This window comes from Vidua macroura, chromosome 6, assembly GCF_024509145.1.
Source record: "Vidua macroura isolate BioBank_ID:100142 chromosome 6, ASM2450914v1, whole genome shotgun sequence".
Taxonomy (NCBI): domain Eukaryota; kingdom Metazoa; phylum Chordata; class Aves; order Passeriformes; family Viduidae; genus Vidua; species Vidua macroura.
In genome coordinates, this window is record NC_071576.1 from 15,245,760 (window position 1) to 15,273,297 (window position 27,538).

At 43.9% G+C, this 27,538-nt stretch overlaps 1 protein-coding gene across 1 annotated transcript; it reads left to right on the forward strand.

Moving 5' to 3' along the window:
* Positions 1–27,289, forward strand: ASB2 (ankyrin repeat and SOCS box containing 2). Its single transcript, XM_053980476.1, has 10 exons — positions 1–59; positions 5,998–6,262; positions 7,832–7,936; positions 12,325–12,491; positions 13,208–13,363; positions 15,261–15,506; positions 17,740–17,911; positions 21,715–22,276; positions 25,950–26,103; positions 26,854–27,289. The coding sequence occupies exons 2-10, from the start codon at positions 6,018–6,020 to the stop codon at positions 26,988–26,990; spliced, it is 1,944 nt and encodes a 647-aa protein (XP_053836451.1). The 5' UTR covers positions 1–59; positions 5,998–6,017; the 3' UTR covers positions 26,991–27,289.
* The last annotated feature ends 249 nt before the right edge of the window (positions 27,290–27,538 follow it).

Genomic DNA, 27,538 nt, shown 5'->3' on the forward strand with positions numbered 1-27,538 from the left:
TAACCAAGGAGATAACCCATTTCAACACTATTATTACCCTTTTATTTCAGAACAAAAAGGTAATGCAAATATGCATGTTTTGAACTTATTTAGTACTTTCAATCTCTCAGTTCATTATGTCTGTGCAAATATTTATTCCTACTGCAGTTTGTAACCTAACACCCTAACAGTCTTGGGAGCTTTGTGATTTGCTTTTGTTTGTTTTGGGCTTTGGGATTTTTTTCAAATATGCCATAAAACACTGTCTGTTAAACAGAACAGTAGCTCTGTCATTTCCTTATTTTTTTTTACTCGCAGGTAGTGCCTGTATCTTTGCCCCTACAATATCTTGCTCAGAAATGAATGCTGTAGCTACAACATACTAAGGTAGCACGTAGCATGCAAGGCACAGTGTGAAAGAGAAAAATTACATCAGAAAAAAATTTCTTTAATTTTTAAATTTCTAGTTGGTTTGACATGAAGCTAATATTGCACTAATTTCTGTGTGAATTAATATGTTCTGAGGAGAAATAAAAGCTTGCAGGTGTATGATTTCCAGTAAAGAATTTGTGCAGAATCATGATTTGGTGGCATCAGGGCATATGCCATGCTGATAGGTGACCTGTTTTGACAGCTGGGGCTGAACATGGGGATTTGTTTGCTCAGAGGATTCCTTCGGGAAGCCTGGCTTTGCTCCTTCAGCACTGGGCTAGAACTTGAATGGTTTGCATAAACTGTCACTACAAAGAATCCTTGCCTGTTGCCCCAGCAGGACAGCGTGAGGTGTCATCCTTCTGATGCCTCAGCTCTGGCAGATCTGATGGGCACTGAAATCTTTCTGGTTTTTAAAAAATCATTTGCTTCCTTGTAACAGCTATCCAATAGAATACCCTTGGACAACTGCAAAGGTTTATCAGGAAACTGACCTAAAATGCAGCAAAAATGCGAGCACTTTAAGTGCTGCAAGTCAGTCTGGTTTCCGTTACCTGCGGAGGATCTGTCCTGAAAGGTGCCACAGTAAGAACTGAAGTAAGGCTCAGTTTGCTGTGAAGACCTCCAGCCTGTTTGCCTTCCCCCATGTGTGCTCCTGCTGCTTCCAGAAGTAAAGACAAACACGTGGAAAGGCAAACACAGATCTGCAGAAACAGGAGTTCAACCATTCCTCGCAAAAGGCAAAATTATGAAGCTGCTCCTCTCCTCTCTCTTTTGCAGCCTCTAAAGACTTGGTGATGTTTTCACAAATGTGGTTTATTGCACCCTGAGCCATAAATAACAAGGTTCTGTATTCAGTTACAAGCTGGAATAAACTCAGCGCAAAGGCAGGCGAAGTCTGGCTCTGTTCCCTTAATGACCTTGTCACTTATCTGCCATCCTGCTCTGACAGAAATAAGTAATTCTGCTAATTCTGCTGCCTGGGATCTTTTTTTTTTTTTTTTTTTGGGGGGGGGGGGGCAGGCAGCCTCGCTAAGCTTTTCTTTAAAGAAGTGCTATCAACGGGGACCAGTTGTTTCAAATGCTAATGGTATTGAATTGCACGGTTCTGCCTGTTCAAAGCCAGCCGTAATCCTTGTTTACTTATGTTGCATCAGGGATCACAGGCCCATTCTCCTAAGCAGTATGTTGACAGAGGTTGTAGTCCGAACATAATGGTAACCTAATTGTGTTTATCTCTGGCTTTTGCCATCGTGTAGGTGATTACTGGTAGTCCCCCTTGTGAGTAGTACCTTTGGTTTCAGAGATCTACCAGGTACAGCTGCTCATCAACACAGGCTAGAAGGTTGAAGCATGGTCCTTGCACAAGTATTTTCTTTCCAGCCTTACCTTCTGGTCACTGGATGTATCTAAGTTGCCTCTGTATAGCACAAGCCTGATTACACATCTAAATTAACGAACTCTCAGTGAAATCAGGATGGCAAAATTAAAATCAGGATCAGACTCTGTAGAAATGGTGTTAAGTTTAGATTCCAGAAGATCTTGTCAGACTGACTTACTAAATGGCAGCACAGACAGCAGAATTCCAAGACATGTCTCTGCCAAGAGAGATCACTAGTGAAGCCATCAGACCTGGAAGCAAAGCACTCTCTAAGAAATAATATGGGCTCTATACCCAGAGCTTTAAAAATCAGGTTCTGCTGTCCCAGTAGATGCTGTATGCTACCTGCATGTGAGGATGGGCTCTTGGGCTGCCAGAGAAATGCAGAGTATGGCCAAATGTTAAAACATTCCCCCGAACACCTAAAGTTAGGATGAAGAATAAACACAGCATTTAACTTTTAAATCTAATTCCAATACTTTAAATCTACAGTAAGCTGGCTTAGAGCAAGGAAATAGATTCAAGCTGCATTTAGAAAGACCACTTTGGCCAGATCTTACTAATCCAGACTTGTTCAAATATTTCTAGCAACAAAGATTGATTTTTTTTTTTTTTCACACCTTCATTACAGAAAGTGGAAAATATTTAGCTTATAGCACATTAGCCTAGTGAGCTTTTATAAGTCTGTAGTTGGCAGTTCACTTCTGGCCTCACATTGGGTAAACTTAGCCCTGCTGTGTCAGCTGAGCCAGGCTACTGCCAGGTGATGCCACTGAGTTTGGCCTCAGGGAAAGAAGGATAAACTGAATCAGGCTGTGGTGCATTAGCCTCCAGCCAAGGGCATGTGCTCAGCCTGTTATTGCAGCTCAGCTGTTTCGCTGAGCTTCCTACTGACATAACCCAGACCAGTGCCCCTGTCCTGTAGTCCTGCAGCTTCAAACAAAAGCATCCTCAGGTGGAAGGGGACGGTGGTGTCTGCTGTGCTCCGCTCTGCAGGGAGCTGTAGGGAAGAAGGCATGTGCTCTGCCTCCTGCCGAACTCAGTCACAGCACACCGGCAAACTGCACACACACACTTGTCTGAGCAAGTGGAGACAGCAGGGGGATGGATGCAGGGACAGCTTCGAGCCCAACTAGAACACTCTCTGCAGGGGTTCAGGGCAGATAAGGCTGTCCCTGGCTCTCAGTAAGGACCCAAAAGCTCCTGCAGCCCAGGATGTGACCCCCACACCTTCATCATGTTTGTGCAGTGCGATGGGCAGAACTGAAAGCTTTCTCTATTTTGAGCCCTATGAAGTTTCTCCCTGCAGGATGAGTCAGTGAGGGGAGCTGCAGCCAGCACTGTTGTTTCTGCACTCTATGGAACTCCTGTCAAAATATTTACATTAGCGAGGCTCACCAACACACAGGAGAGGTTCTCCCTTTTCTCTGCAAATAGGTTGGACCCAGTTCACCCCTACAAAGGATAAGAGGATGAAATAAGAGTGATCCCCACAAATCTAAAATCTTCCCTTTTGCTCCCTTTGCCTTAAGAATGTGTGAAACAAAAGGAGGGAGGGGAAGAAGGTCCTGAAGCGGCTTTTATACCTACATCCATTTGGGATGTGGTGAAGCAGCTATATCAGTTAGCTCCTCTGTGCCAGGGTGCAGAGCTGTGTTGGCAGAGGTGTCCTGTACAGTACTTAAAGCCCAGGTTCCCACAGAAGGCACTGCAACACCCAACTCAGATCACAGCAGTGATGGATTCACTGCCATAGGAATGATGGCAATGGGACTGGGGAGGATAGAGAGGAGGAATCTGTGTCCCAGCCTGCACTGGTGCAGGCTGCCCTCAGAGGGGAGCAGTTTCATCTCCATTCTTGCCTTCTCCAAGGATTCATTGTGCATCACCTCCATTAGGAGCTTATGATCAGATCCTGCCCTCCCTGCTGACGGCTTTATTTAGGTTTCTGAGTCACCACTGGGGCCAGGTCCCTACATTCAGGCATTGCAGTGCTGGATGCTGCAGACGACTGCTGGATGTTCCTGCCAGCTCCAGCCGGTGGTTCCACACATCTGCAGCTCACCAGGCACCACGTGAGTTCCTAGGCTGAGAGACTGTGGGAGTGCTGCCCAGCGTGCCAGGGGCTGAGCAAGCCCAACAGCAGCAGAACTTCTGGACAAACAAAGCTGTGTCATGGTTCCCAGCCAGCTGCTGGCTGGAGAGCAGCCAAAGGCAGGTACTGGAGCAGCGGGGGACAGGGAGGCTGCCAGGGGGGTGATGCCTGGGCTTGGATCTTCGGGACAGCAAGGGTCACAGCAGAGTAGAGGCACCAACTGGAAAAAAGAAGCAACAGCAATCATGAGAGATCTGGCTGAAAATAAAGGGGAAAAAAAACCCCGAGAAAGAAAAACCACCAAAATTGGGTTTCATTATTTACAGCAATTGAAAGTTTTATTTTGGCATTTTTTCATGGCTTTAAAATACGTCCTTTGTGATTAATAGTCATAATGTCAATCTGAAATCTGCTGGGCTTCCCTTTACACTGAAGTCTTCCCATCTTTTCTGGAGTGGGCTTAGAGCCTGAGGTGGCTGTTGATGTGGGAAATATCACCATGTCTGAAGTGAAAAGCCTAAATCCAAGATTTTGAGTTACTTGATGGATTCAAGCTCTTGCAATTTCTTCAAACTGTATTTGGGGAGCTGCCATTTCCTCCAGGTCAGGACGTGGCTGTGCACACAGCAGCAAGGGCTGCTGCAGCGGGGCACCTTCCTGCTGGTGTGTGGCCTGTGGGCTGCTGGACCCCTCTGCCATCGTTTCAGTGTGAGTGCCCAGGAAACCAGGCTGAGCTGGCTGCTTGGTGGAGAGAGCAGCTGTAAGGGCAAGGGAGCTGACAGCTCCCCTGAGGCTCCTGCTGAGGCAGCTCCTGAGCAGTGGGAAGCTGGGTGGTTCTGCTGTCCCCACACTCGTGGCTCTGCTGGCTGGCCCGGATCAGTAGGACCCAGTCCTGGGCAGAGCAGGGCTGTGTGGAGCTGAAGGCCAACCCTGCTGTGGCACTGATGGGACAGGGACTGGCAGCCACAGGGTAAGGGGCAGGCAGCTTTCCTTGTAACTCCACTGATACACTCAGCCAGCCCCTCGCCTCTCTGCACCTGGGGAACATGTCCCCACAGTCCTCTCCTGCTGGGTCCCTGTCTCCCCTGTCACATCCCTGTCCTCCTGAGCAGTTTGTTCCCATTGCTCCTCACCCTAGTGTTCCTCATTATGTTACACAGTTCTCGCTCAGTGCTTATAAAATCAAACCTATTCTGCATTGGCTCTCATCTTCTTAAAAGAGGCAAGCTTTTCCACCTCCTCCCATAAAACAAACCCTTGGCTCTTGAACACTGATGGCCAGAGTGCTCTCTGGCATCCAAATGACATCCTGCTAGAGCATTGTACCGTTCATTGTATCAGTACTTCCCTATCACTGCTGGAAATTCTGCAGTATTTTGAATTATCTTTGCCATTTAGAGTCCTGCAGTGGTGGTTCACAGTCATTCTGTGATTGCTGAGTGTGCCCAATGTTTCTCACTTCTCTCATTCCCCTCTCACTCATGACCTTGAACTTTGTTCTGTGAAAAAGCAAAAAATCAGAAGTGAAACAGACCAGTGTGGTGTTGCTCTCTTTGCTGAGTGAAACAAAGTCACTTCAAAGCATAGCTTTGTATGTTGCTTGAAGATCTCCAGATAAGGTGGAAAAAATTACAAAGCCTCTTTGCACTTCATGGTGGAGAACCTGTCCTTACAGAAAACCAGCAAAGAGAAAACTTCTTCCCTTAATTTCCTGCAATTACAACAAGAAATAAAACCAGCAAAAAGAGACATCCATTGGTCTTCTCCTAAATAAAATTCAAAAATTTGTCACTTTAATCTTAAGGGGATTTCCTTTACCTGTTTTTCTCTTGAGATGTGGTAACTAGAATAAGCAGATAAAAAACTTGCCTTGCTTGCAACAACTCCCCTTTTTTAAACACCAGCTAAACCAGTTATTTCTGTGTAATTGAAAGGAGTTAGTTCACTAAGTTTACATGCAGATTTTAGCTGATAATGTTCTCTCCCTGGTGAAGGATTTCTGAAGGGTTTTCTGCTCAGCCTAATTAAGAGGCAGACCGAAATGACAGTACAAGATTGTTGAGTTTTTTTCATTTTCCAGATTTTGATGATCACAATTTTCCTTTTACAGGAAAGCAAAGAATTATAAAAATGGCTACGACGGCAGCAAATACTCAAAGACAGACGATAGGCTGCGAGGAGTACAGTCTGTACAGCAGCCTCAGTGAAGATGAGCTTATAAAGATGGCCATCCAGCAGAGCTTGGAAGAGGACTCAGCGGGTCAGCCAGTGGCCCAGAGCCCCCAGAAGTCACTGGTGGCCCGTGGTGGTGAAGTGGCCACCCCAAGCCGTGCCAGCCCACACAACCCTCCCTACCGGATCTACCCCTGGCAAAGGTAAGCAAGTGCCAGCCCGAGCTGCTCCCCCAGAGAGCCCTGCCCGGGAGGGGCAAGCAGGCTCCCTGGCAGGGCACATGCTCTCTAATTAGCTCTGCCAGGCGGCTCCTCTGCGAGTCTGTCATTAGTGTTAAAGCTGGAGCCTGCTATAAATCCAATGAGGTCAACACTCTAAGTGCTTGCAGTGAGAGGAGGGTTTGCTTGATGTTGTCTGTTTTAAGCAACAAATAAAAAAAACGGCACAGCCACAAGCTTTCCTGAACAACAGAAGCCCTCCCAAGGCCAGCTGCACCTTTCCACCACTGTATGCCAAGCTTAGGTTTTGTCAGAGAGGGAGCAAAGCATATGTTATGAGAAAACATAAAAGAGGCACAAAAACCAGGTATATAAAACAGTGAGACCTGACTACCTGTTAAATACTTCCGTTTTTAAAGGATATGATTATTTCAGATCAGTCTGACTTCAAGGACCACTCTTAACCAAGAGCAACTCCAGACACCAAATCGTGGCAGCATCCCCCTCCCCTGCAATGCTGAGCTGTGGTCACAGAGACCTGCTGACAGTTTCAAACCCAGACATTGTTCCACTTTCATTTTATAAAAGGCAGATTTCTCAAGGGGGATGGGAAGAGATTCCAAAGTCGCCTCCAAAGCAAAGAATAATATCCTTTTAATATTTTAAGTTACTTTAGTGCTCTCTTTCTTAATAAACTGAGAGTTACTGAAGTTCTGTTCCTCCTCCTTTTTCATAACTCCACCACCCTCTGATGCCTTGCTCATTACCACCTGTGGTTGTTTGGTTTCCAAGGCTGGGAAACTGGGGATAATTTGATGAGCAGCAAGCATGTGCATAGCTGTGGAATCAGGAAGCTGTGCGGCCAGCAGTCCTGCTCCCACCAAAGGCTGTGGTTCCTCAGTGTGGTTACTGTGCACCTCTACAGCCAGCTCTCCTCTAGAGACCTGATGCAGGCAACAATAAGGGTTTCCCTGGCCATTTGGTCCTGTCCTTGTTGAAGGTCCTTTGACACCTGCTATTTTGGCAAAAAGCAGCATTAGCAGTTCTGTGCATTGTCTGTCCTGCCTCAGCCTAGCAGTGTTCAACCTCTCACCAGAGGGAAAGCCTTTGGAGCTTGAAGCACCAAATCTGTAGCATGGCTGAACTCCTGGGAGAGCAGAGATGGAAATGGAGCTGACATCCAGCGGCTCTGGGTCCTCCTCTGTCCCCACCTCTGACTTGTTTGCATGGCACTTTGGAGGTGATGAATGTCACCTCACCTCGCTTTGTGCCTGCTTCCTGTGTGGTGGTGGTAGGGTTAACCACACTGTTGTCTTATATGGTCATTTGAATCCCCTGACGCTTCCTCAGAGGGCCAAAAATAAACTCGAGCCGAGTGAGCAGCTGAATCCAGTGCAGAGCAAGCCGTGGCCATCTGCTTTTATTCAAAGCCCTGACCGGCAGGCTCGCTCGCTCTGTCTCTGTGGATGTGTGTCTCTGCTTCTGCCTCAGCATGACCTGTTTCTCCTATTCGGAGTATTTCTCCTTATTTCATTCATGTCATCGCCACTCCAGACTGGCGGCCCAGCAGACAGGCCGTGCTCAGCCATCCAGCTCGGGGGCAGCCTCGGGGGTCAGGCGAAGGTACGACAGCAGCCAGTTCAGCACATCCCAGTCCGTGTAAGTGTCTCCCTCTCCCTCTCCTGCTTTTCCTTGCAGCCAAAACAAGCCTTGCTATCCACTCTCTCCCTGAGCCGTGTCTTCTGGGTGGTGATGGTGCCTGGTGGGGGGAAGTGTGGTGTTCATCTGGAGGAGGTCTCACTGACACCTGCACCTCACCCTCGCTGCACTCCTGTTCTTCCTTCCAACCTCCCCGCTGCCCCAGGCCATGCCTGTGCTCTTGCAAGTCACCCACCTCAAATATCCCTTGTTCTCTTCTCCCTCTTCATCTCTCTCCATCCCCCCAGTGCTCATGTCCTGGGGACTCTGGGTCGGTCAGAAGCTCTGAGGTGACAAGGACAACAGAGAAGGGATGTGGTTAATTTACATAGGCTAGCTCACTTATCAACAGGATAGATAAGGCAGGCAGGTGCTGATAGTAACTGCATTGGTATTAAGTTCAGGGCTCAGCAATAAGGAAAAGTAGGGGGAAAATGTATCACAGTATATAAACAAGGTGAGAAAGTCCAGTCCTTCAAATAAGTGTTTTATAAATGTTCCCATGATGCCATACCCGTTCCCAGCCATACCTGTGCTGTCCAGCCATACAGAGGAGGGCTCACTTGTCCGAGGAGGAAACTGTCTTGGCTGACTGATCCTCCTGGCCATGTTTTGCTGTTGGCAGAGGCTGCAAATAAGCTTAGTTGAACACAGTCATGGATGAGAAAAGCAGACAGTGGCCTGAGCTCTGTCCCAGTGCCTGTGTGTAGTGGAAACGTGTGGATACGATGGGTTTATTACAGCTCTCTGCAGTGCAGAATAGATACATGCCCTTAGCTATCAGATGGCAAGAGTAACGTGTTACAGGCAGCACTTCCCTGTGTCCTGCAGTAAAGAAACTCCCCACCTTTTCTATCTACCCAATACAAATTTTGTTTAATCCATCTTACAAGTCCCTCCCTGGATGCAGGGACTACCCTTCCACCACTCTCCTTCCTTTGACCTCTCATCCAGCTCTACAATCTCCCCCACCTTCCCCTGTATCCTGGCTGATTCAGACTCCGTTCCTGGCCCTTCGCTGGCATTGCACTCCCTGACATTGTGAAAACCTCTTCCTGCTACAACATGAAGCCTGCCTTATCCCTGTCACCTGCCTGCTTCCCTTGGCCACACTGAAATCACATCCTCTCACTAGGTGCTCTGCACTCCTTGCATGTCTCTTTGTAGAAGACTTGAGGGAAGGCTGTTCTTCTCCACCGGGTAGCTGCATAGAGGTCAATGTACAATAAGGCTGATAAACTAACCCTCCTCTGCTGCCAGGTAGAGCAAAAATATAGCTGGCAAGTCCTAGGAGAGCATGGTGGCATGACTGGCATTTTTATAGCCTTAGTCTCAGAGCTAGGCAGGGATGATATTTCACTTCACCTGGGGAAGTGGTGTTCCTTCATCCTGCCTGCATCTCTCCAGGCTGTCAGGAAAAGAAGGAGCTTCTTGAACCTTTCCATGGTCCACTGAACCTCTTCTTCAACACTCAGAATTGACCTCATCATACATCTCATCTGCAAGGGGTATTTATTATCTTGCCTACTGGTCTTTGAAATGCAGTAATTCTTTTGAGTTGCCTATAAGGTTAAGATTTGTTCATATCTTCAGACTTCCTCCATAGTTTTAATGCTTGTATTTTCTATAGCTGATGAAATCCAGGCAGCAGAATGTGGTGGGTTTTTGTAACAGCCAACTATAAGTCAGGCAGAAATCAAGGATTTCACATGGAGATTCATTAAACCTTCTGTTCTGATCTGGAATTTTCTTGGCTAAAGCATCTACAGCCTGGTCCAGCAAACCCCCTCATCTTAGTCAGGAATCATTTAAGGTCAAGGAACCCAACAGAAGTTTGCTTCATTCAACATCTGAGGGCTTAAGCAGACTAGTAACTGATTCTTCACACATTTTTATCCCCAGCACAGATGCAAGGTACCCTCTCTCTTTCCCTGAGGTCTCAGATAATGTGATTTACCTTGCATTTGCTGTGAGCCAGTCCATGTGCAGACCCCTGCCATGGCCCACCTGGCATGCAGTAATTCATTAAGCACCAGTAATTATATCATGTGCCCAAATCCTGAGGTCACAGCTCTACATGTGTTACATGAGCCTTTGCACAGAACAACAGATGGTTTCAGCAGCCTTGTGCCAGAGGTGTTGAAAGATGAAGATCCCCCACCTCCGCCTCCTCTCCCAGCCAAAAATGCCAATAGTTGCTGTCAGCAGAATTCAACAAAATGCTGAAACACCTGTATAAAAATCCATTATATGTACACAATTAGGAATCTCAGGTTTAGTCCCCAGGGTAGTGTAAGCAGTATGGAGATACAGCAGTGTCCCTGGGACATCTGGCCAGCAGTTATCAGAAGGTCAGTTGATTCCTCCCGGGAGGGCTCTGGCCAGGACAGCAGCTGCCTGTTCTAGCTGTTATCTTCTCAGGCAAAATGCCTGGCCTTGTGTCCCATATCTCTCCTCATTCCAGTGTTGCTATTTTTGTGACCCTACTGTCTTGAAATCACTGCTTCCAGCTATAGAGAAAGAGCAAGTGGCACCAAGTACTATTTCACCTGGGAAATGGTGTCTTTTCCCATTCTCTGGCACAAGTGTTGAGACCACCTGTTCCACTCCTGGCCCTGAATTTATCCTCAGAAAACCAGCTTGGTGACTTCTTTCAATGCTATTATCAGTGGTTATAGTATAGATTGCATGCCTTTGGGAAAACTGAAATTAGTGAGGGCTGTGTGAGTTTCAGATTGTTGGTTTGTCCAGCCCCTACAAGGCAATGGAGTTCAGTGCTGGTCCTGTAACTCCCATGAAGTGCAGAGGTTGCACCAGTATACTGTTTTGTGAGGACTCCTGTGCTGACCTGCCCATATTTTTCTCTCTCTGATCTCACTCTGTTGGGGCATTTTAGACTTTCCTCTTGTCATAACTGGAGTTTCTGGTTGTTCCCATCATCACCAGCCTGCATGACCTCCACCACATGCTATATTCCTGCCCTGGCAATGCCAATAGACTGAGACATGCACCTCTCTCCCGCATCTCTCTGTCTTCAGGACTGCAAGATTTTCTCTGTAGAGCTATTCAAACCACAAATGCTCCAGTGCTTTCTGCAACTTCTTGTTTTCTGTCTCTGAAAATATATCCCACATTCATTTTTTGCAAGTCCCCATTAGAACTGGTAAAATGCTTCCTTCCTTCGTGCTCAATCTGTCATTTAGTGTATCACAATAACAAAGCTGTGGCTGCCTTGTCCCAGCACAATTCAGCTGGAGCCCAAGCAGATGCCAACACTGGAAGGCACAGCCCACCGGCATGCACAGAGCTGCTGCCCACCACGGGCAAGGGTCCAGCCTGCCTTGGCTGCAGGGTACAAGCTCCCCAGCTCCCTACCCCTGCCATGCTACATGGCTACTGCCATGCCTCAGAAGGGGTGGAAGGAGGGTGGCAGGTCCTGTTCAGGTGCTGCTGACCTGGGGAAGAGTGGCTGTCAGGCAGTGTTGGGATTCCCGCTGTGTGGGGAGAAGCACAGGAGCTGTCACTGTTGCTCTGCAGTAGGATTGGTGTGCCCAGGTCAGCCCTGCTCTGCAAACACTCAGAGAGCTCAGAGAAATGGGTTGCTGCCTGTGCAGAATGCATGCTTGGCAGAGGGATCTGGGTAGGTGGAATTTTTTCAATCCTCTCTGGATGAAGAAAGGAGAGCCAAGACCAACACCCCAGTGTTCACATGCTCTAACCAGAGCTCTCCCTACTTCTTAAGTGAACTGGCTAAATTCTAAAAACAGGACTGTGTGAGGAAATAAGAAGTATCTTAAAAATACTTCTTAAAAGTATCTTAAGAATAAGAGTAAGATTTATTGATAATTTCTGTTAAAGCCACCGGCAAATCAAATCTAAAAATTTCTTCAAAGATGAACAAGGGTAATTCTCTTCAAAGCTGATCTTATTTAAAAGATCTCATATGGAAGCACCATGCCACATGGGACAGCATGGTGATGAAATTATTACAGTCATGGACACTCCACAGTGTCCATGAGCAATGTCAGAGCCAGTCTTCCACAACTCCTGACGTCTAAAATATAAGTGTTTGTGTCAGACATTTGTTACACCTACCTATTTCCATTACATTCTGAGGAGAGTGATCAGTATCTCCAGACAGTGATTCTTCTCATCTGCTGACAGTAACAAAATTAGAGAAGACAAATTTTACCTTTACAGGCCCTATGGTATAGGGGCCACACTGTATAAATATGTGCTATATAGGCTGCAGGGATTCACTCTTTGGGGCAAATAAAACAGTGATGTTGCTGCAGAAAGCTTCTCAATAATGAAGGAAGCAATAACCAAGTTTTAATCCTGTTTTAAAGAGAAATTGACCCTGTTGTGGCAGCAATCAGAGACGGAGATGAAAAAGCAGTATGCAACATGATGAAATCCGGAAAAAACCTTTCTGTACCTAATAAGGATGGCTGGATACCCCTCCACGAAGCTGCATACTATGGCCAAGTGGGCTGCCTGAGCTTGTTGCAAAAAGGTCAGTGAAGTTAAAACTAACTAATTACAAAAGGGAAGAGAAGAACACGAATGAACTAAAAGGCCAAATTAGCAGTATTTCAATCCTAGCCTTGGGCTGTGTATGAAGCATTTTTCCAACCTCCCTGCCTGTATATTAATTTCACTTTCTCTTGGAATGCAGGTTTCCAGACTGAAGCCTCTAAAAGTTAGGATATCTGGGAGAAAGTGATATGGGATAGATTCTGCCAAGCCCTGGATTTCTCATGCTTGGGCCTTGTAGCTGAGCTCTCTCCTGTTATGAGCTGCTTGGCTGCTGCAAGCTGACAGGAATGACCCCACTTTCCCCTGGGGGAAGATCCAACCCGGCATCTCTTTGCTGTTGCTTGAAGTTAATTACTGTAGTTAGTTTTCAAACTTCAGGTGAAGAACAGTTGCTCAACAACTTTCTGCATCACTAGTGGCCAAAGCTGAACATTTTAATTTAAACTGAAGACTGGTTTCAATACTCAACCTGAGTTATAGTACCATTATATTAGTATACATTATATACATACATTAGTGTATATATAATGTATATATTGTACTATATGCATCAGTGTATTCCTAACTTACACTGCTTATGGAAATGAATAAGCAACAAAAACTGAAACCCTCAAGGATTTAGAAGGGTGGTGGTGCTGTGGATACTTGTGCACTACATGCCACAATGACTTTGGGCTCACCATTCCTCCACAGCGTACCCAGGCACCATCGACCAGCGCACCCTCAATGAGGAGACAGCTCTCTACCTGGCCACCAGCCGGGGCAACCTGGACTGCCTGCTCACCCTGCTGCAGGCTGGGGCTGAGCCCGACATCTCCAACAAGGCCAGAGAAACGCCGCTCTACAAAGGTGAGGAGCTGCTCCTACGGGCATGCAGAGCTCTGCTGGCACCACCAAGGCAGAACTGCAGGATCACTTGTGATGAGGTGCTGAAAGTCAGTGATTAGCTCTTGATTTCTACTTTCCTGTGGTAGTCCTCTATCTCCTATGCCTGACCTGCCATGCCATGGCCTTTTATCTCTTCCTGTCTCTGTAAACAGGAATAGCAGCTGTTCTGCAGGGTGCAGGCTGTGATGGGGTCTGAGGATGAGGGACATTCTCAGTAGGGCCCTAAGCACAGGCTGTCTGCACAATGTCCCAAACTTACAGAAAGCTGGCCAGGGAAGGTCTGTGTATGCTCTGCTGAACAGTAGGGCCTAAGTAGCTGTTAGATGTGCAAGTACAGTAACTGTAGACATGCCAGAGATTCATATACTGTGGGGGTCAGGCCAGGCTGTGTGCTATAGGAGAGTCATAAAATTATAAACAATGCAGTGAGGTAGATCAACTATTTAACACAGACATATTACTTTGCTGCTGATTGGAGAGAACACTTCAATATATCCATGATATCACAAACACTCAGAGGAGACCTCTCACACCCTCATGTCCAAACTCCTTTGCTCCTGCCATGACAGTTTTTAGCACTCTAAAACATTAAGAACATATATTACAGGTTTAAACAGCAATCTTGCTCCAACTTTGGATGCCTAGCATTAGAGCTGCTTTCAAAATGCTTTTGTTTTAAATTTTGGCTTTTAGTTAATCAGGGAAAAGCTGTTCATCTGTGCATTAAAGAGACAGTAATGGTTTCAGTAGTAGTAGTAGTGCTTATAGTAATAATAATCACAACAACAATGATATGAAAACACCTTTTAGCCAGAGAACTGCTACTAAGAATGGGCTAGCCTTGATGCAGAATCTTCTACACTGTCCTCCAACAACAGCAACAAAAAAGAGTTAAAAAGACTGTCATAACAAAATAGTCATCCCTCATATGTAATCAAATTAAACTCTGCAGAGCTATGGATAGGTAATTACAGAAATGTCTAATTATATAGTTGCTTTCAGTATATAAGTGACATCTGTTTATGGGGGAGAACACTATGGAGCTATTGCTAAGAAGAATCAGAACTAAAAGGTGGGACCTCTGTGAGAAAAAGACACTATTATTTCAAAAAAAAAAACAATTGCTATGAAATGTGCTTCTCTTCTGTATGTTTTATGACAGATGCTAATTGGGGTTTTTCAAGGTAGCTCATCCTATGTACCTTTAGGCTGGAGTCCTGCCATTAAGGTGCAGGGGAGGCCCCATGATTTGGGATTCAAGAAGCTATGGGCAAATTGGTAGAATAAAAATCAACAAAATGCTATTAATAATTTAGAAACTATATTTAGCTCAGGATGGTCCTGAACTATAAATTGAACTATAAATTGAGAAAGTTGTTGGTTTGGGCTTCTTATATTTTCTTGTCTACATGGAGCTTTATCTGCAGTCCATGGCAGTAAGATAAAGAGTCAGTTTGCACAGAATTTGGAAAGAAAGTGGCCCAGCACATTTGTACCAACAGGAAACCACAGGGACGCAGTGAGGTGAGATAAGGTTCAGGAAGTAATTTATGAAGAACAAATATGTTAGAGAAATCACATGACCTGAAAAGATTCCCCCCAGTACCAGACTTGACACAAGCCCTACACAGGACACTTAGCCAGGTCTAGTTGAAGACTGGCTTCACCGTCACATCCTTTCTGAGCCTCAGACAATGTCACTTGGCAGCAGCCTTTGCTCTCATGTAGACCTAAATGGATTTTTGGTCTTACTATGGCCTACTCGTATGATATTGCCTTGGGCTGCATGAAACAGATACACAACACCCAGAATATTTTCAAAAGCTGGTCCTAGTCTCTTCCTGTTTTTCTAAAACAGCCTGTGAGCGCAAGAACGCAGAGGCTGCAAGACTCCTGGTGCAGTACAATGCAGATACCAACCATCGCTGCAATCGAGGATGGACCGCTCTCCATGAGGCTGTCTCCCGAAATGACCTGGAGATCATTGATATCCTTGTGAAAGGAGGTGCCAAGATTGAGTCAGCAAATGCCTATGGGATCACTTCTTTGTTTGTGGCAGCTGAGAGTGGGCAGTTGGAAGCTTTGAGATACCTTGCAAGATGTGGTGAGTACAGCTTACATGCACCTATTCATTTAATTCTTAATATTTCAGAGTTTCCAAGTAATTCTCCCTGACTCAGTTTTTGTCTCTGGAGGCCAGGCCTAGCCTGCAGAGGCACTAAGACCTTGCTGTTCCTGATGGTGGAATTGGGTAGGGTCTTTCACAGAGCATGGTCTAGACACATGTGCTTCTTCAGCATTCATTCATGGTCACCTACTTTGAGAAGTCATGTGGTGCTGTCTGACTGCATTTCCTAACAGTTTTTAAACCCATACTGCTGCACACATGTAGCCTAAAATCCAGTCAGTCATAAAAGGCAGCTGCACTTGGTAATAGATGGCAGAAGTTGAACTTCAACCAACCCCATCTGCTCATGAACATGTGCAGTGATGGGCAAGGTTAGCTTTCCTTGTAATGTATCCTCTGAAAATGGATAAAGTACTACTGTAGAGTTCATGGGTTTACATCAAATAGAAGCAGACTCTCTCTCCCTATGTGTAAATGTTCAAACATATTAAACAGAGTGAATATGAATCTAAGTTACACAAAACCTTTTACTGTTCAATTCATGTAAAACACCTTTACAATAAGCACAATACACCTCGCTGCTATTATGAGGCATATATAATTTTCACAATGGACTAATATCTTCAATGTAGGTAAGACTTGGGTTCTGCACTTGCAAAACAAGAGTTTACCAGTGATGAAGATAAGAAAAAGTTTTGAAAAAATTACTATGATTGAGAAAGATATGAGAGCTGGGAAACAAAAAAGTGTTCTGCTGCCCAGCTAGTCTTGCCAGAGAGTTTTGTATGACCAGTTAGTCCATCAGGCTGCCTATGACTTAAGAAACTAAGCCAGAATGTGATTTGTGTTTTAAATTAGATAGATATTAAGATTTCCTTAAAGTTCAATTTTGAGAATAATACACAAGAAAAAATCCAATAAAACTGTCCAATTGTTTCAAGCCCTGAAAAGCTCTTCTGAGCATCCCAGGAATGATATCATTCATTGCTTATGATGAGCAATTTTTATCATAAAAAGGGTTTCTTTCTCATTAGGACTGTGTGTGTTATGTTTTGTCACTGTAATTCTCCTGATGTTTCCAGCTACAACATCTTCAAAGGGCCAAACACAACACAGATGTTTCAGCTTAGGGTGAGAGCCCAGGGAAATGTTCTCATTGGCAGGGAGTTTTCATGATCAAACAGAAGACTGATCAGTTTCTTTATTGGAGTTTAAAAGCAAAACTCCAGTGAACTGTCATTCCCATTTAGGATACACATAGAGCAGCCTTCTTGAGAACACCATACAATATATGACAGCCAAAATCCAGGCTAAAGGTCCTTAAATATCTACAACAAAAAAAGCTATATTCCATATTGTCGATGGCAAAAAAGTATTGTCTTGGTTTATACTTGCATGTTATTTATTAAGCAAAGTACACATTAGAGGTCAAGAAAGAAATTACCAAATAGTCTAGTAGTTTGTTGGTAATATTTATCTTTTTTATAGTAAAACTTACAATTTGAAGCCTAACTCCAACTCTCATGAAATGAAGAGATATGACCTCAAGTGCTGAGTTTTGAAATGCAATATTCATTGATTAAGGCACTCGCAAATAAAACCTGTTTAGAATTGTTGATCAGCACCATGCAGATGTCATTTTATAGAGTATTATTTTAGCCTGGATACATACTAAAATTAAAAAGAAGTATAAATACTATAAATCTGTGTAATACTTACACTGTGACTATATAGAGTACAAATGATAAATATAAATAAATATATAGCATAAATAGATATCCACAGAATTTTGGAGAGCACCTATTGAGATAATCTAATCCAAACTCCTGCTCAGGAATAGTATATATACATAGCGTAAACACATAAATATTATTGCAATTACTGTGTTTGAAGGAAAGGCCATGCCATATAAAGAACAGCCAATTTAATTTTTTTTTTTTTTTTACCTTTGAGCTGAATGGAGCCTGGATTCATGATTGGGACCTAACAGTTGCCACCCATGATGAACTGTCCCTCATAAAATTCTCATCATATTATAATCCAATGTAAATCTATGATATAAAGGTGTATAACTGATATGACCGTGTTCACATCCCCATCCAGCACATTTCATAGCTCCAGTGTCATGGAAATAGAAGTGTTCATTCAAAGTATGTTCTTCCCATCTCATTTTAACCTTTTGGTGCTAAAAGGTTTCCTTCCTTCCTAGGTGCTGATATAAATACACAAGCCAGTGATAACGCCTCTGCCCTTTATGAAGCCTGTAAAAATGGACATGTGCCCATTGTGGAGTTTCTTTTGTCCCAAGGAGCAGATGCTAACAAAGCCAATAAGGATGGGCTGTTACCTCTTCACATAGCAGCCAAGAAAGGGATTTGCGAGTAAGTTGTAGTTAGTTTAATGGTTTCATCTTTTGGACAAGAATCCAAAGTCCTTACAAAAAGGAGAATGTAATGTCGTAGAACCAATTCTGAGCAATGTGAGCAAGGCAGGTACCAGCTGAGAAGTGAGCTTTCTGCTTGCAGAGCTCAGGCTGGAGAGTGTGTTTGGAGGCTGGGATGGGATGGGGTGAGCAGCAATGCAGGCTGAAAGATTCCTTTAATTTTATCAAGACATCATCTATTACAGCTAAATAACATCATGTGTCTTGGAAGTGGATTAAACTGAAGTCCTCAAAATATTCTTAAAATATAATAGAAAAAGTATTGGTGGGGAGTGTTAGTCCTTAATAGCACTTGCAGCATGGTTTGCAATAATTTTCGTACATGGGCCCACTGTGATTCTTCTGCACTTGCAGAAGATGCTGGATTTGTCTCTGGTGTGTTCAGGTTTTAATAACAATAATTCAGTTGCTGACAGCAGGAAGTGGTTAAGTGAATCTCTAGGGCATTAGCGAGATTGTCACTAGAATATGGTGTCCACTTCTGATATCCTTCCTTTCAGGAAATTGTAAAGGCTTCAGAAAAGAAGGACAAGAATTTATCATGGTCTGGAAAATACATTTTATTAGTGAGTGATCAAATAACTCTTATTTGTAACAGACAAATTCATTAAATGACTCACTGCTTTCTTTCTGAAATTAAAGGTGTTTGGGACAGAGCTGAGCACATTTTTTTAAACAGGGAGACAAGTAACTAGTGGAAAAAATAAGCAGAAATCAGGTAGAATTACCAGTCCTCTGAATCAGAGATTTTTCTAAGAAAGTGGCAAGCTATAGTCTATGATAAAGAATATCAGTTTAGAAGATGCTGTCTGGGGATGGGATGTTGCACTGTCATGTAAGGAGTAACCTGAGACATTGCAGGATGCTCCTGAGCCTGAACTCCATAGCATTTACTTCCGATCCTAGAGCAAGTTTTAGTTCCTGTATTTAATCCCTCAGTGCTGGAAGAGTGAGTGACCCACAGCTAATTTTTCATTGTAGTAACAGATCCCTTTAGGGACTGTAGAGGACCCTTCTGACTATCACAGTTTCTACCAAAATATTTCTACAACAGGCAAATGAGAGTGTCTGTCCAACTGCAGTGACTGTTTCTGGACAGGACAGCTATCTTTGCAGTGAACTGCTCGAGTGGATTCCTACATATTTCACAGTATCTGAGGAATAAAAGCTTTTAACATCATTACACCTTCCCATAATGTTTTTCATTCTAGCATTTAGATTTGTTTGGGAATGCCAATTAAACTTCTCAAATCACTTTGATAGACCTGAGGATATTAATTTTCTGTAGTTGGAGTAGGCCTGGTTCCTTGTGTAAGCTGTGTATTCTAGAGGGTAGCTCAGTGTCAACTTATGTAACAGGTTTATACACTTACATCATTTACATTAATACACTGCACTGACTAACACATGCACGATTCAAAATTTTCTCCAGGATTTGAGTTATAAAGTCATTTTCATGTGAGGGAGACAGAACTCAGCTTCAAATAAACTAAAAAGTTTATTTGAAAGTACAGTAAGTTGATCTGAAATATATAGAGTATGGGCCAGCTTTCTGAATCTTTCCCTCCCCTCAAGTAGTCTCACACTCTGACCTGAAAAGAAATTTACATGGAAACTCCACAACTCGAGTTCACCCCTGGGTTATGAAAGGAAGGGCCTGATTCAGGGCTCATATCTATTATTCCCAACAACCAGCAGCATAAATGAGACCAGAATTTAGTTCAAATTCTGCATTCCTTCACTTGTAAAAGACTGAGCACAAAATTTGTGCATAACTGCTGCAAACTAAGTAGAAAAGAAAGACAAAAGAAAAATATATTCTCTTATAAATATTTATCTAAATGACAAAACTTTAGCCTGTTTGGCTGATCATTCTTAATTCCTCTGGTATTCAGTAAAATAACACCCTTCATGGTGACCTCTGTATTCCTGCAGATTTAGTACGTAACTCTGCAGGAATTCCACACTTCAACCTTTTGCCAGAGCACGAAGGCTCCCTACCAACAAAAAGCCAAGAATGTGGTCCCAGGGCTCAACTGTCAACTCTTGTTTCTTGGTGTTTGTTTATTTTAAATGACACCTTGTCAATACTGACCTGAAATTCATAAGGGTCATCTCATAAGCTGCAAGCAGTGATTTAACTCTCTCCCCCTTAGAACTGAGATGTTGAAAAGGGAAGACTTCATGAATTGTGGGCAGACTTATTATGTAAATACAAGTCAGTAAACTCTTGGATGCTCACACTGAGGATGCTCTACCTCCTCCATATAACCTGTAACAAATAGAAAACACAGAAGCAGGTGTCAGAGATCAGGGAAATCTTGGCACTATTTAAAAACTGTACATGAAGCTTATCCCTGTGACAGACTTGGGATGTGGTCTGACTTGTCTGGCCTTGGCTGCCTTCACTTGAGTTGCATTCCCCCTCTAGAGAAACAGGAAATGCTCCAGAGGCACCATATTACTGAACTGACCCACTTTGGAGGGTGAGAAACAGACACAGGTTCAAGCTACACAATTAAACTGGTAACAATTTGATGCTTCCTGCTTGTCATACAAAAATAAATGTGGGGTACAGGGACTGTACTGAGCTCTAGGACACTGCAGCATTTGGATGCAGAGCCTCAGTGTGGCACCCGTGCAGTGAGGTTCAGGTTCCCCTTGCAGACAGAAATGATGCAGTGCCTCTTTAACTCAGATGTGAAGAGCTGGCTGAAGCACATATGCTGGAGGGAAAGAACAAAACAGACCCTTAAATCTTCAAAACATTTGATCATGGGATGAGTAATGCTGGTACTTGGCGTAGTGTCCTCACAGTGCTCTGTGCCCTTTTTGTTATTAGGCTCTTACAGAACATTTGCTGAGGGTGGGAAGTTGCCAGCTCACCAGCACCCAAACCTCCTGCTCCCTGGCAAGTGCCACAGTGCTGGAAAATTAGTGTGACTGCTTGGAGAAAAAAATAAGTGCTTAATTTCCCAAGATATTTACATAATTTTAAAAGCCTTTTTGCTTAAAGATGAGATGTAGAAGTAACTTGGAGACATCAACAGTCCATCACGTAAATAGGAACATAATCCTGTAAAATTACATCTTCAGCCCTTATTTCAGCTCCTGGGAGTGTTGGAGGCTCAGTGTTTCACAGGATCACAAGATCATCACAGACAAAGGTTTTACTGGCTTAGTTCATTGTGTAAATATATATTGAGGGCCCAGTGTTGGGACCAGCCATTGCAGTCGAGCTGAAGATATGCAGCATTTTAAAGGAGACACACTACATGGTAGCTGGTACCTCAGGCTGGAGGTTGTGCACCTTTTCCTCCAGTCCTGCCCACAGCATCACGATGAAGGTGCAGAATATCTGGTAGTTCCTGGCTGGTCGTCTGCCATTTGGGCTGTGGAACCTAAGAGAAGTTACAACAGGGTGGGTGAGTGCGAGTGAGTGCCAGCATGTCATCTCTTCCTTTGTAACTGCCCCTGTAGCTGCCATTACATCACAGAAACTGGGTGATAATCTCAAAAAATGTGGTCCTCCACGAAAGAGGAAGGTCAAACAACTCATATTTTTGGCAAGGTCGGTGCTGACAGGTTTGAGGTTTGCAGTCTGGTTTCTGTGAGTTGTTCCTGTGCCTGAGTTAGCGGGCCCTGCCTTACGGGTACAATCATAAAGCTATGAATAAAGCTTGCTGCAGGGTTGTAGATCCCCTAGAGCTCACTGCTGCTCACTGAGTCTCCTCCTGGCAGGATTGTCTCCATGCTGATCCCTGTGACCAGCCGCACCCGTGTCAAGCGTAGTGGCATCAGCCCCCTGCACCTAGCGGCCGAACGCAACAATGACGATATCCTGGAAGAGCTGATAGATGCTGGCTACGAGGTCAACACTGCCCTCTCTGATGAGCGGTCCTGCCTTTATGAGGACAGACGCACCACCCCACTCTATTTTGCTGTTTTTAACAACAATATCTATGCCACAGAGCTGCTGCTGCAAGCCGGAGCCAACCCCAATGTTGACCTCATTAACCCATTACTCATCTCCATTCGCCATGGCTGCCTGAAGACCATGAAACTGCTTCTTGACCATGGGGCAAATATTGACGCCTATATATCAAGTCATCCCACCACGTTTCCAGCTACCATCATGTTTTCAATGAAGTACCTTTCCGTGCTGAAGTACCTCCTGGATCTGGGCTGTGACGCAGATTCCTGTTTTGAGTGTCAGTATGGAAATGGCCCACACCCTGCATTAAATTACAGGCGGGAAAGACTTAATGATCCTCAGGTGACCAGGGAGCCAGCTGTAGTACAGGTAAGCACTGCCTAGTCTACCCACAGGACTTCTAAGGACATCTCCTACCAGTGGGTTATGACAACATAAGTGTATATTTTCTTCCAACTTTTTTTGTGAGAGAAAATGTCATAATCCCTACTTTATTTACAGAAAAAAAGGCTCAGTATGAGCCAGCAAACGTTCCAAGTTTGTGTCCAATGACCGCAGGAATGTAGGCAACAGCCACTGTGGCCACAGCTTGAATTTACAGTGAATTTTAGCCATCTTGACATTCTTACCGACAGTTCTACAATGCTCTCTTCCTCTGGACCTGAGGTGCCAGGAGTGAGGCATGTTTTCTTGACAAACATATGGATGATAGCATATGAGAGGTAGAAACTTTTTTTTAACTTGCCCTCTAGGGTTTGTTTTGTTTAACAGAATGTTAGCTACTGGTTACATGAAAACAGTTTAGTGCTTCACTTTGAGGGTAAACTAGTGAATGTTCAATTTCTGAGTCTACTGGAAAAGCAGTCATGGAGAGAGAGCACAAATGATTATATTAGCTATGTAACTGAGTTATATTTGAAGATTTCACAAGAGATTAGGAGATTTAGGTAAGCAATTTCATATTTTTGAAGCCCTTATAAGCTTTAGATATCTACATTTTATACATGTATCTTTGCAGTCCTTTCTAAAATGCAGCTGGGCTTAGCTTCCATTGGGCTGGAATGGGATTCTCAATCCCTTAAAGGGATTTGCAGAATCTCAAATTATACTTTTTTTCTGATTTCTGTATCTCCTCTTCTGTATCTCAAAACCTAATGCTCCATTCAAAATTTGCTGTCTTTCAACATGCTACACAAAAATGAAATATCAACATGGCAGTTTTTCTATTTTGCAAAAAGTCAGGGAAGAAATCAATCAGCTTCTATCTAGTTTAAGTGCAGCTTTGAGGGATTCAGCAGAATACCAAAGGTATGGTTACGAATGTATGTTGTTTTCTGGTGGAAAGAATAAAGGAAAACATTAAATGATCCTAGGAAATCTTGACCTTTTTATCAGTCCTGTCTTCCAAAAGACTTTACTCTCAGGTAACATATCTGGGGGAAAAAAACAACCAATAAGAAAATCTTATAGAGAGACTTTTAAGAGTCCTTCACAATAATCTCTTATCCTAAAAAGGGCCTTACTCTCAAGAGTCTTTTGTCACAACAAAATTGATCCAGTATACCATATTTTTTGTCAAAGAAAAATTTATAAAATACATCATCTCTAGTTCTTGATCTGTGATATGGTAGCACACTGAGTAAACAGAGAGATGGAATTCCAAGACAAATAGGGTTTGTCTGTAGCCCTCTGTGATATCCTAGCCACTCAAAACCATTCCTACTGGATCTCACCTGAAACTATTGCCTAAGAAAATATTAGGTCACTCACAAAGAGTCATTGCCTCAAAGGTCACACCATATGAGGCAGAGATAGCAAAAATTGTATAAAAAAAATTATCTGTATCCAGGGAGAAAGAAGTGAGGAGAGATGCACGCAGGAAATAAAGTAATCCCTTCCCTCTAATATTGTTTTTTATTTGCTTTTACTGCTAGGATTTTGGCGGATAAAAGTGAGGCTTCTGTGGTAGCTTCATGATATGTAGCTATGCTATGGTTTATATTCTGAAATATGGAATAAACTACAGCCTTCTCCACACAAAGGATGTTCTTTTTCTATTTTCTTGTGTAAGATTACGTCAGGAAAATAAATCTGAATTATTAGTCTTTATAAAGGCTACCAAGTAATGTAATAACTGGATTTGGAAAATGCACAAATATAAATCATAACTGATGCTGCTAAATTAATGTAACCTGGAGAAAGTGAACACAGAAAAATGGTTTCTGCCTCCCTCCACGTTTCCGGAGCTGCTGTTGATCCCGGGAGGGTGGGGACGGACAGCAGTAGCGTACAGCCACGAGAGGGCATTCGGGTTTCTGCCGAGAACGCAGGTTCACAGCCGCCTCGTCCCCGAGTCAATCCCACTGCCTGCTGGTGCAGTTTTGTATTATTTTTCTTTATTGTGCTACGCTTATTTTCCTGCAATGTGTTTTGAAACGTGTTTATTCCAGAATATGTTTTTGTCAACGGGGAAGAGAGAAAAAGGCAGGCAGGGTCTCTGGTGGAGACAAGAAGAGAGCAAGGTCCAGTGTTCTATGGCCTTACATGTGTCTTTATTTCAACTCCACTAAAGCAGTCACTGCAAGGAGGTGTTAGTGCAGGTGCCCAGTCTGTGTCTCACACAGGTAACTGCATGGCAGTGACACAAACACTGCAGAGTGACAGACAGACATACAAAACTGCACGCCCTATAAGCAGCCCAGGTAGGAAACTCTGGGTTGTCCACTGCCATCCATCTGACATTACTGTCTCTACTTGTCCTGGGAAACATTACATGGTGATGTTTGGTGAAAAATAAGAGTCAGAAGAGTAGTAAACACCTCTGTGAATGCTCTCACCTTGAACAAAATAACCTTATGTTCCGCAGCTCTATTTTACTAGGTGAACTAATAAAATTTTATTCTGAATAAGAGTATCCACACAAGAGTTTAATGATTTTGAGTTAGGACTGCTGCATGAATAATCAAATTTGATCTAGTTAAAGGAATTTACACTGAGAGAGCTTTAAGCGAGTGCATTTTCTTTCCTGTTTGGTGTGGGCTTAGAAGGTGTTTGCAGACAGTCTGAGTGACTAAGTTGATAGATAGTGCTTCAGCCACCATCATTCAATAGGGTCAGGCCACGTGCCTGAGTTCTTATCCACACAGTATGATTTAATTCATGTTAAACTTCCTGACTGCTTGCATGCAGATTACGTCCCCAGATAGCTTCATCATATGCAGAGTCCTAAGAGAGACAGATGAAACTGACTGGTATACGATACATATTTAGATTAAAGTGGGCAGATTTTTTTTTAAATGAGACTGCTTAAAGTCAGGTTCTTAAATATATTCTTCTGTATCTCCATAAGAAGCCTTCCATGCAATAAATTTAGGTACTCTGCAGCTTACACTGGAGACAATAGAAAATTTGCATGATCTAGGACTGAGTAAGGAAGGCACTCTCTATTAGGCCCAGGACAGTTCTCCCCTGAGTGAGTAAAGCACCCAGGGATTCATCTGTGCAGAGATTTCTCCAGATTTGTTTCTAGTAAGATGTTTGGTCCCCCAAAGCTGCAGATACTAGCCGGTTCACAAGAAGCAGGAGGTGCTGCATCCTTCTGAATCTCCCTCTTTCCCTAAGATTCCATTTTGCCCCACAGGGCCCAAGAGAGGAAAGGACCCAGCAAGCTATGTCACAGGGCCCTAGATTGCATGGACCTTTCAGCAGCCCCTGACTAGCTTGGGGCAAAGCTCCTCTGCCCTTGCATTTCTGTGGAAGTAGTATCTTAGGAGTTGCAAACAATTCAGCATTATTCCATGCTGCAGAGCTAGGACTTCATCAGGGACTTGTGTCATCCTGTGATTGCAAAGAGGGAGTTCTAGTTCTACCCTCAGCTTGAAAAGAACAGGTTTTAGTTGAAGTTTCCTGGAGGGAAACTGGTGATTGCCCTCACAGCTGGTAGGAGCGGGGTACCATCAAAGCTGTCAGGGCTATTGCAATTGCTGTTTCCACAAGTGCATTTATGTCCCACTGATGGCAGTCAATCTGTTTTTCCTTGAAGTTTTGTGAAATGGTGTCTACTCCAGAGATAAGTCGCTGGGCTGGGCCGATCATCGATGTTCTTCTGGATTATGTGGGTAATGTGCAGCTCTGTTCCCGGCTCAAGGAGCATATTGACAGCTATGAGGACTGGGCTGTCATTAAAGAAAAAGCAGGTATGGTCTCCCAGAAGAGATTCTGGCCCAAATAGTCCCACTGTTGGATTCAAAACCCCAGTCACCATCTCCTCTTAATAGTCATCCCATAAATCTGAAATCCTTGAAAGGACTTCCCTTCTGTGACTGACCAGTTATGAGGGTCAGAAATTTCTGGGGTGTCACTGGCCCTGTGGTGTGAAATGCACACCAGCCATTGATCTGACCCACTGGGACTGAGCATAGCAATGAAGAAAGACCCATTTGGATGTAGCTGGGGTTCAATCAGATCAGGACAGGTGGGCAGCACAGCCATCTCCACAGCAGCCTAGCAGGCAACAGTGGCCTTTAAAGCCTTTATTAATATTCCACTCTCCTAATATCCTTTCCTTCAGGAAAAAGTCTTTCATAGATATTATCAGAATCAGTTTTCTGGCACCAAGCTAAATTTGGTAGCTATTGCATTTATTTTCAGTGGGAAGCCTGGACACTTTGAAGTGGCTTGTTTAAATCCTCCAAGAAAGCCCATTGCTATGGCTGAGATGGGCACAGCACCCTATCCCCCAGGCCCACAACCTTCCCCATGTCATGCCTCACAGTACATGTTCTGTCACCAATCCCAGACTCATTATCCCTTCATTACAGGAAAAAAACCCTTTTTTCATTCTTCCTTCTCCCATTTTCCTCCTGTCACTGTCTCACTCAAGCTGAGCTCAAGTCCCTCGAGTTAAAACCCATTCTGCTCATGTTTCTGACCTGCCTGTCTTTCAGAACCTCCACGACCTCTTTCCCATCTCTGCCGCATCAAGGTACGGAGCCTGGTTGGAAGGAACCGCATTAAACTCCTCGACACCCTGCCTCTCCCAGACAGACTGATCCGGTATTTACAGCACGACTACTCACAGTGACCCCAGGCACACTGGATATGCAGCAGCTTCCCCATGTGGCACCCAACGTCACCACTGTGGCACAGGTGCACACTGGGGAGGAATCGCTGCTGGCTTGGTCAAGCACCCTCCCATGACTAATCTAAGAGAAATGTGCTTTTGGAGCATGAGTGAGAAGAAAATGGAGGAGACAGCTAACATAGGAGGCTGCTGTTAGGTTTTTCAAGAGAAAACACATATAATTCACCTCAGACCTTAGTCTGCAAAGAAGAAGAAATGAAAGGCAATACTGACAAATGAGTAGTGCTGAAGCAAGTATCAGTGAGGAACTCAAAAGTGTCCTGAAGCTGTGGTGGAGCTTAGCATCCTTGCTGTGGTCACAATTCAAAACTTGTCAAGAATCAACGTGTTTGGGAATACCTTCACTGACTGAGATTTTTATTGTAGTTTCTATTCTATTGTTTGGATTTCTGCTAAGTGTGTTGGTTGCTAATTCTCTGATATTTTGACACCACCTTGCTAACACCTTTACTTCTTTTTTTGTACCTTTCTTATTAAGGACTTGATTT

Excerpts from the sequence above, each read along its gene's own strand:
- ASB2 (XM_053980476.1), top strand. The coding sequence starts at position 6,018 with ATGGCTACGACGGCAGCAAATACTCAAAGACAGACGATAGGCTGCGAG. Across the intron at positions 6,263-7,831 it reads CGGATCTACCCCTGGCAAAG|ACTGGCGGCCCAGCAGACAG; the intron begins GTAAGCAAGTGC and ends TCGCCACTCCAG. Across the intron at positions 17,912-21,714 it reads GCCAAGAAAGGGATTTGCGA|GATTGTCTCCATGCTGATCC; the intron begins GTAAGTTGTAGT and ends TCCTCCTGGCAG.